Here is a 10,109-nt window from a genome sequence, read left to right as displayed (position 1 = left end):
TGGATGGATGGATGGATGGATGGATGGATGGATGGATGGATGGATGGATGGATGGATGATGGACAGACTCATGGATGGATGAGTGCAAGATGTATATATTGATGGAGGAATGGAAGGATGGACAGATGACTGAGTGAACGTATGGAAGCAGAGATAGATGAAATGTTAACGGATCCAAGGAAGGATGAACAAATTAATTAAACCTCATATTGATACATGGATGGATGAATTATTGGACAAATAGGAGGATAAATGAGTGAATGCATTAATGTATGGAAGTAAGCATGGATGGATGGATCAAAGTCTAGATGTATAAATGAATGCTTGGATGGAGGGATGAATAAATGACTAGATAGACAGATGACTAAAACTTTTAGATAAAAGAGTAGATAATAAATACATTTTTCCTGTTGTTTATATTCTATATCCATCCAGACTCAATCATTCCCTTTCCTGACTTCATAGACACCCTGCCTACAGGAGGAAACAGCTCATATCTATGGCTCTGTGATTTATGCTTTACCTTGAAGAGCCTTAAAACCTTGCAGAGGAACTCTGGAGGAACCTGTGACAAACTGCAACAGCCGGGCTCTGCGCTCTTCATCGAAAGACTCCACAGCCTTCCAGAACCATTTAACGATGTGGGTGTCCGGAGTGCAATGCTTCAGCCGCGTGTTGGACTTCCAGTCGTTGATGTCGATCTTACCCAGCCCGCATACGATCAGCTAGAGGTGGAGAAAGCATTCTGCGTGTTGGATTAAAAGAAGCCAGACGAAGAAAAACCACGGCAATGAAAACTAGCATACCTCGAGCTCCTTTTCATCGAAAGCTTTGAGCAGATGTTGAGGGATGACCTCATTGAAGCCCTTCTGCAGGGCCAGGAACTGGGCTTCAATGCCTCGCAGGAAGCGCCAGTTGACGTAGAGGCGGACGTACTCCTTCTTGCTATCCTGTGTGACGGGGATGCTTTTACCGTTGGGCTTCAGCTCATGCTGGATGATTTCTCCGTATGCGTTGTGCTCTACACAGAAGGTGTGGTCCAGCACACCTGTAATGTCGTTGTCCCTGGCGGCAGAATTACGTTTAAAATCAAAGTTAAAAGGGCAAACGTGCAAGTAAAGAATGGTTTAGAAGGAGTGACTCGTACAGGATCCAAACCAAGCTGTTGTGCAGGTCGGGATCGACGGACTCCATGTCGTCCAGGGTGATGGGTTTCCCCAGCAGCTGTTTGTAGAAGGGCAAAGTGAAACCCCCGTCAATGTAGTGGCCGTGGAACACAGCCATCCCCATGATGCGGCCTACGAAGTGAAAGTATGACAAATGCTCCTGAAAGGACAAAAAAAGGATGTTAATTTTTATTATCCAACAGGCTGTGCTCTAAACAAAGATGCTTCTTTATTCCGCTTTTCCTGCTGGTTTTGTCACAACCAAGAAACTCACAGGATTTACAGCAGAATCTGGGTTGATCTGCAGCGTGTAGATGTCATCGCGGGAGTACTGGAAGAGGCCGTAGTAAGGGTTCAGCATCTCGTGTGACAGCAGATAGAGCCACTCCCTGCAGAGGACAAAAAGCAGGGATGGTGGAAATGATGGGCTGAGGAATACACTCAAAGCATCATGCAAAAGTTTGCTTTTTTTGTCCTTTAACTTCACCTTTTTAAAAACAGTGCAAGAGAATAAATTGGAAGAACTGGGGATGCATTTTCACTTAAAAGCACAACCCTTTGCGTACATTTAGGGCATCACCGCTGCAATTTATCTGTCCATCAACAGCCTAGAAAGGCATATTGTGTCGTATAATAAAGGGATTTGTTGTAATGCTGAAAAAAATATGGATAAAATTATAATTCTAGAGCAGTGTGGTCTTTGTAGATTAAATTATGAAATCAAAAGCTTAACATGTACAACTGGAACCAAGTGGAAAAGAAACTAAACCAATTCATGAGAATTTGTCTAACTAGTATCAGTAATTATATTACAAATCTGAATAATATAAAGGTAAAAGAAGAGAACTTGGAGAACTAAGCTCTAGTGGTGGACGTTTGTTTTTGAGATGGAGGTATAGTTAATGATTTAATAATTGCCAACATAACTGTTTGTGTTACTGCTCTCCCTGTTTGGCATATTTCTGTTCCCTTTTATTATGGCTGATTGTTGCCAATGACCTGCTGTCAGAGTTAGTTTGCTGGTCAGTAGAGCCCAACTCATAGAGCAGAGGTCACGGATTAGTGGACCGCGGTCCAGATCCGGAACCCCCTGCTGACTAATCCGGACCAAACCTGATTTAAAATGTTTATAAATTACCGCATGATGTCCGACGAAAGTGTCTAATTTCACTTGCGCCGCTTCTCCTGTTTGTACGGTAAAGCCCTCCAGAGCGCCCAGGATCAGGCTACACGTGATACAAATTAGCCAATGAGCTGCTGTCAGTCTGGGTTGCTGCTGTTGCTACTTTAAGACACGGCAGGCAAACCTGTGGCAAGCCGGGCAATGGGGAAGAAGGAGAAGACGAGAAAAAGAAGGCAGAGAAAGTGTGGACTGCTGGAAGAACTGCAGTCAACTGGCGAAAGAAAAGTGAAATGGTGTGCTCTAAGATGACCCTGCACATTTAGAGGATGTTTGGCTCAACCTGCTGCTGTGAAGCAGGATTCTACACCATGAACATTATCAAAAATAAATATGGATCCAGGCTCAAAATGAGCTCCTTGATATCTGCACATTTAGAGTATGTTTGGATCAACCTGCTGCTGTGAAGCAGGATTCTACACCATGAACATAATCAAAAATAAATATGGATCCAGGCTCAAAATGAGCTCCTTGATATGTGCTTGAGAATGGCTTTGTCTCCATTCAAACCCAGGTTTAAAGCCCTGCAGGGCAGCCTAAAGCTCCCTTCGTTTATTAAGCCGTAAAAATAAATAAATAAATAACAAACAGTGATTTCAGGTGTTTTATAAAATATGTGAATCAGGAAATTGTCTCTTTACCAAACTGAACGATACTTTAGAATTTATATGTATTCATTTTATTTAAAAAGTCAATGTATTGATAAATGGATGGTTGTTAAATTCTGTTTAAGGTAACAGATTATAATTAAAAATGTCTCCTTTACTGGTTGATGGTTTTCTTCATTCGGACCCTGCTGATTTTTAATTGGTTAGCCCCGCCATAGGGGGTGAAATTAAAAGCACTCAGAGCAGCTTCAGGCTATAGCCGGCTGTTCGATGGGCCGCTAGCTTGCCAGACTCAAAAGTAGTCTGCTTTCCATATTCTCCACAGCGGGTGTTCTGTGGGCTAGCAGGGATAGTCAGATCCAAAACAGACTCTTCTCTCCAACTATGGCTTGATTCACACAGTAAATGGGCTCAAAAGCATAAGCAATATAATTTAGGCGTTTCAGTGTCGCTTCAGCTTCGCCTTCCATCAAACTGTTTTAAGAGTTTCATGGTTGTGTTGTGTCTCCGGTGTAGCTAATGTATTCAATTGGTAGCTAAATCATTGACCGACCCTGTGACATCACTGTCACTGGAGTACTGCAACATTTCAGTGACCTTGGCAAAAAAATATAAAATAATGTTTTCTTTTCTTTTCTATTTATACTTTTCACATACAGTATATAATTATCGATAAAAGTAAGATACAATCTTGTGAATTAAGTAACGTTGGTTGACTGTTTCATTTTCTCTTTAACAAGAAACAGACATTTTGCTCATCTGTCTTTCCAAATCTGCCTCCTTCAGACTGAGTTAGACTGACCTGAGTTAAACCTGAGTTAGACCGATTCACCAGGGGCTAAATACTTTTGGCTGATATTAGCAACGTTTTCTTGTATGGGTATTGGCAGATATACGCATGAGTTAGCTGATTCATTAGTGCATTCAGCAGCTATGAGATCAAGTAAAGTGCATGCATTGCCGCTCTCTCCATTTGCTATCCATGTAACACTTATTTTATTGTTGAAGCATGTTTATTTCATTTCAGCAGGGATAATTTGTAATACTTGTCATCACTGTGTCATTTCTATTATTGGATTCAAAGATCTTCTTTCTCTCATCTGGGTTATTTTTGTTTTTACTACAGTAGTAGCCTTTCAAAGAAGTAGACTTTCTTTGATGGGTCCTTGGCTGGTCCCCTACAATTCGTTTTTAAACCCCAATATTTGTACCGAAATATTCTTTCTGTCATGATTTGTGGACATTAATATCTAAAGAGAAGCATCATCTCCTGGTCAGACCCTGTAATTCAGGGAAAGGGTGGAGTCAGAATAAAAAAATATGCAGGAGGGGGTCACTCCGGTGGCTGGAAGTTGGACGGGATTTTGCTGGGAGTTGCAGGGAAGTTGGCTGCCATTCGGCTGGTGTTTGACTGGGAAGGGCCATTTTGAATGGCTGCTAATGTAAATACTAATTTGGCAATTTTATTATTGATTATTTTTGGTCACCATGTTGTCTGAGAGGAGGAGCAGGCCAGGAAGGATGCTAACAGTTTAATTAATAAGAACATATAAACCAAAATGAGAGAGTCCCTATATAGGTTTTGGCAAATTGAAACCAGATCTCTTATGGCTTTCTTGTAGAGGACTGATGAAATCAAAGAGTAGGTCCAGGTTAATCGTATGGATGTAGCAGGTTAATCTGCTGCAACACATTGAGAATGTCCAGAGGTGACCCCTGAACAAAGGTGGAGCTTTAAGGATTCAATTGCAGAGTAAATATAAGCTAATTTTTCATCTTTGTAAAATATGTCATAATATTCTTAGCTTAACCCAGGCAATAAAATAAACTGGACTTTGTGGTTACATAAAGCTCAGAGGGATATGAACAGTTTTGTGAGCCACTGCATGTGGTGTATGCCTGATGGACACAGCCTATTCAGAGCAATAAATCGGCTATAAAAGGCAAAACAACGGTGAATGCTTTAAATCATAGGCTCCGCTAACCTGGCCACTCCTCCGTAGTCGAGGCCTTCTTCACCTCTGAACTTCACCATCAACCGTTTCCATAGGTCCTTAGGCCTCATCTTCATCACCTGCCGATATGATTCCTGCAAAACAGACACACATCATCAAAGTCGGTTAAATATCAAAGGAACATCTCTTTGTGTCTTACTGAAGAGTTTAAGGGATGATCAGGGCGAGTCACGGATTCAACTTTTCTAATCAACCAGACCTACCTCCTTCTGAAATTAAAAGATCAGCTATGACTGTGTGCAAATGCATGACATTTGACTAATTACAGTCACAGCGTACACATTTCATTATGCTGCTATAGGCTTGAGCTGCTTGAGGACAAAGGGACAACTTCATATCATTCTGCCTCTATTCACCACTTCTGCAGTATTTGTCATTTCAACCCCTTACTATTTTATTCTCATCATAGCAGCTGAGAAATACCAGCATGGCTGCTGCCTTCAACGACCTTTGCACAAATACATAGCTATGGGGTCAGCTTTTACCGTGACTAACTGTATGTGCTCTTTTTCATCCTCTTGACATGAAAAACGGCTCAGAGATAATCTTTTTTACCGTTTCTTTCCTAGTCAGAGCCGCTTGAGGAGGTAGTTTACTATTAACTTTTCCGACATCAGTGTTTCTAGGTTTGTTTTTTATGCCTGCTTCAGTGTCTTTGAACCCCTAGCAAGTCTTGGCAGACGGCTGCCAACACTGAGCCTGGTTCTGCTGGAGGTTTCTTCCTGTTAAAAGGGATTTGTTCCTCTTGACTGTTGCTGCATGCATCCTCAATGTGAGGGATTGCTGTTTAGTCAATGACAAAAGCGAATATCTACTGTCACCACATCGTCAACCAGGAGGAACATGTTCTGCAAGTCAATGATTCCATCCATGGATGTTGGATTGTAAAATGCCTGAGATTACATGTTCTGAGTCTGCATTATACAAATAAACTGAATTCAATTAAATATATATATATATACATATATATATACATATATATATATACAAAATGAGCAGTATGCATATGAACAGCTAATTTTATCATTACTAAATTAAAAGGCAGGCTTCAATTCTCCTGCAAAGGTAGAAGCAAACATTTTATGCATATATTGTTTCATGGCAGAAGAGCTGACTACTCAGGCTTTAGGATGTTCTTTAGCTTGATCAGAATGAAAGCTTTTCAATGTTAAAACTGGATTATGTAAAAAAAAAAAAAAAAAGGAAAAAAACCCCACTAGCATAATGCAGAACCTAAAGTCTACACCATTTGACTAAGACGGATCTTCAGAGATGTTAACTAACCCTTTCCTCACACTAGACTCATTTATTTCTAGGATGGAGGGAAGGTCAACCCTAATGATCCTTTCTGCAGACCTTATAGTTTGTCGCTTCACTGCACACAATGAGTGAAACAGGTGTTTTAAGACGCGCTAATTAAAATCAAATGTTTAGATCATCCTTGTTAAAATGTGTCATTGTCAGCTTTCACCACAGTAGCTCTGATACGTTGAAAACTTGGTCAGGGTGGCCGCTTTCTTGGAGCTGCATGCAAATGAGCGACCGATTCGTGCAACATAGCACGGTACATGTCTCCAAGTCCCTTTTTATCTTGTATGATTGGTGATTTGTCACAGTGTTCAAAGTCCACAACATCACAGCTTCAAGTCTGGGCCTACGGTTGAACATTGTCTTCAATGCTTTGTGCATCACGTTTCAAAATATACAACTCGAAGGCCTTGATTCCCATCTAACTGAGCTTCAAACATCTCTTGCTCAAAATACACAGAGCCTCATATACATCCTCTGGTACTTGGCCACATTCTAGTAGAATTTACACTTTTCCCACGTGGTCTAAGGCAAAGCTAGATCTCCTCTGAGGCGAAGATCGCCTTTATTGGCTTTGCTATCAGGGCTGAGTGATGTTACAGCAAGAGCCGTTCTGTAAATTATTATGTGAATAAAAATAAAAAGCAAACTTTAGCAAGTATCGTCATATTCGGGAAAAATCACTATCATAAAATCCTATTTACGGTATGAAAGACTGATTTAAGACATTTTAATACCAATTAAGGCTTTATTTTCAGATTTATGAAATAACGCCAATTGTGCAAGAAGCCAGAAAGCTCCAGTTCAGTGTCAACAAGAGTAGTTTTAGATTTTAAACTCTACTCTGAGGCTGAGAGCTCTGCACCTCTGCCAGTGTTCTCCACACATGCAGACAGCTTACAGTGTTAAGTGGGAGGGCTCCTTTTAAGTGGATTAGAGGCATTTATAATAAACACAAGCATAAGACTCTAATAAGACTGCCTCTTCCTCTGCCAGGCTCCGCCATGCCCTCAGGATGGAGCAGACAAACACATGGCTGGGAGAATGTCTTATCTGCTCCATAAAAATAAACTCAGACACAGCTGTGAAAGTCCACCACCAAACAGTTTCCTATAGAGGCATAATTTACTGCCTGAGTTGGTCTGGAGAAGCTATGCAGTTATGTCTCTCTGAACCTTAAGACTTGCTCTACCCCCCCAGCCCCAACACTCCCACCCTCCCACATGTTGAGATCAGCCAACAAAAATGTCTTCGCTCAGATTAACAGACGCGGCTGTTCCAGCACATTCCAGCGCGTACTTTATGAGGGTCATGCAGTCTGCTGCAGGTGGTGTTGTTCTGGTGAAGGCTCTGCACCTCCTAGATGCAGAGAATGAAAAAAAAAACTCCCAGAAACAACCCTAAAGCTGCCCCCGCTGAGAGAATCCTCCTCGGATGGAGAGGTCTGGTTTGGATTTGGAGCAGCCGTACCGGCGCACATCATAGATAACGATGAGTGAGGGAAACATTCTCGTAGCCAGACGGCGCAGGGCATCGACCTTTAGTGGAGATCGTAAAAAAAGAGCAGCGGAGGAGGAGCTGAAAATAAGCTTCACTACAAGCAAATCTTTCAGGTGCACTGATAAGATATACCGACTGCTAAATTTAAGAGGGAAAAAAAACACACAAAAACAACGTCAGGATAGCAGGGATTCAGGGAAAAAAAGCTGTTCCCCGTTTATTCCAGGGTTAACTACAATGCATTACTAAAGTATTCACACCCCTGAATTTTTTTTATATTTAACTTTGTCACATTACAACCAGAGACTTTTTTGTTGGAGTTTATTTGATTTACCAAGGGGAATTAGCATAAAAACTGAAGTGGAAGGACGACAACTGAAAAGCATTTATTAGAAAAAAGCAAAGAGCTGCAAAGAAGAAACATGCAGTTAAAGCTAGACCAACATTTTCCTGTTTACTCTGGAGACGAGGAAATCTTCCATCATTAGCACGCTGAACGCTTAGTGAAACACGGGGGTGGAAGCATCATGCTTTTCTTCAGCAGACAGGGAAGCTGGTCACAATTGATAGGAAGATGAATGTAGCAAAATAAACGACAATTCAGTCTATAAAACCTGTTAGAAGAGGCGACAAGCTGGAAAATGAGGAACAGGTTCACCTTCAATTGAGACTATGACCCTAAATATCCATTCAGAGCTGTTCAGAGTTCAGAACAAGGCCTGTCTCTTCTAATGCTACAAACCGTACGCGCTTTTGGCAGCAAAGAAGCTTCAGCTGCTTCATTTCTTATGCTTGTCCACATAAAGGTCAGACGCGTCCAGTAAAGCTGGTAAAAAAGTAGTATTAATATATTTTTAAGCAAGAAAGTAAACCTCAAAACATTGTCTGTGCAGTCAGTTAATCAAGATTATGATCCTGCCTTAAAATTTTGTGTTTGGAAAAAATCCTCTTGGAGAAGACTCAAGAGGAGTTTCTCCAAACACAAAATCCCAGCACATTTCAGACCAAACAAGACCCTTAGAGAGAGACTAGTGCATCCTAAGGACAGAACCTCCAAACCTAAGATTATCAGAGTTGTATATGCAGTTAAATGCACTGAGGAATGCTCTGATTTTTATACTGGAGAAACCAAACAACCTCTAGACAGACACATGGCCCAACACAGACGGACTACCTCCTCCGGGCAAGACTCTGCGGTACGTCTACACCTTAAGAACAAAGGACATTCTTTTGAGGACTAGAATGTTAACATTTTGGACAAAGGAGACAAGTGGTTTTAAAGGGGTGTGAAGGAAGCCATTTATGTTAAGAGAGAAAAACCAACCTTAAACAGAAGGGGTGGACTCCCAAAAACCTATAATGCAGCAATAGAGTTGATTCCTTCTTACGATCATCCCAACCCCCATCCCCATGCAGGGGACCAAAACATCTTGCCTGGTCAGCCAGGCTAACGATGACCCTAAAGACTCCCTTTTCAGAGGCACAGGCCAATATTGGGGAGTGCAGGCTAACAAAAACCTCAACGACTCCCCGTTCCTAAGGGGTGGAACTGTTCTTCCGGTTCAATTTGCATGTCTTCTAAGCCAAAACAAGGCTTTGTTTGGGCTACTCTATAAAGCTTGGAACTCAACGCTAATCCAGACATTTTGAATTGAAAAAGCTTCCTGGGTGGGAAGTGAAATGTCTTCGAACTTGGAAAACAAAGTAGTGGTTTTTCTTTCAACTTTTTTGGTTTTCCTTCACAACTATGCTATTCTGTGCCGATTTATCGACAACTGTCCTGTAGTTTTCACATGATTTGAAAAGCCTTAAGGGTATAAATCCCTTTCTAAGGCACTGGATGTAGCGTTCTGTGAATACAGTCCCGGCTTTGTAAGCTTTAGATGGTATGCTGACCTCAAAGATCTCCTCACGGGACACCTCGATCCGACAGTGGCCAGCCTGAGGCTGCTGCTGGGACAGCTCCTGACGCAGGATCTTGAGTTTCTGAACGAGGTCTCTCTTGTACTTGGGGACGGTGAGACACTCTGCCTCTTCTGGGAGCTGGGCGGGGGACACCAGAGCCTGCTGGGCCTGATCCTTCACCTGGTTCTGACGACTGGAAGGCGTCAGAGATGGAAAAGGAAACAAGAGGGACAGAAAGGGACAAGATTAAGGAAGAACATGTTGAAGCAGCAGTTTCATTTACAAAACTATATGCTTCCGACAGCCTTTAATAACCTAAAACTCATTTCTAGAAATACATTCTATTGTTTTTACTAATGTATATTGTATGTAACTAGAGAATCGACATGTAACCTCTAACAAGCACTGCTACTTTTAAATAAGAACA

The 10,109-nt window shown here is 41.6% G+C and overlaps 1 protein-coding gene across 1 annotated transcript in view; it reads right to left on the bottom strand.

Annotated features, from left to right (window-relative positions):
- Window positions 1-9,892, bottom strand: part of LOC107104615 (E3 ubiquitin-protein ligase SMURF2-like) — a gene marked incomplete at its 5' end in the record, with an annotated part of 13,844 nt that extends 3,952 nt beyond the window's left edge. The window contains 6 exons of the mRNA XM_015404653.1: window positions 524-725; window positions 807-1,065; window positions 1,148-1,326; window positions 1,441-1,555; window positions 4,940-5,043; window positions 9,674-9,892. Of these exons, the coding sequence (XP_015260139.1) occupies window positions 524-725; window positions 807-1,065; window positions 1,148-1,326; window positions 1,441-1,555; window positions 4,940-5,043; window positions 9,674-9,892 (1,078 nt within the window). The remainder of the gene's footprint in view (window positions 1-523; window positions 726-806; window positions 1,066-1,147; window positions 1,327-1,440; window positions 1,556-4,939; window positions 5,044-9,673) is intronic.
- Window positions 9,893-10,109: the final 217 nt, after the last annotated feature.

The sequence above is a fragment of the Cyprinodon variegatus genome, unplaced genomic scaffold (genome assembly GCF_000732505.1).
Source record: "Cyprinodon variegatus isolate N-32 unplaced genomic scaffold, C_variegatus-1.0 Scaffold1819, whole genome shotgun sequence".
NCBI classification, from domain to species: domain Eukaryota; kingdom Metazoa; phylum Chordata; class Actinopteri; order Cyprinodontiformes; family Cyprinodontidae; genus Cyprinodon; species Cyprinodon variegatus.
This window is presented reverse-complemented; position numbering and strand designations above follow the sequence as displayed.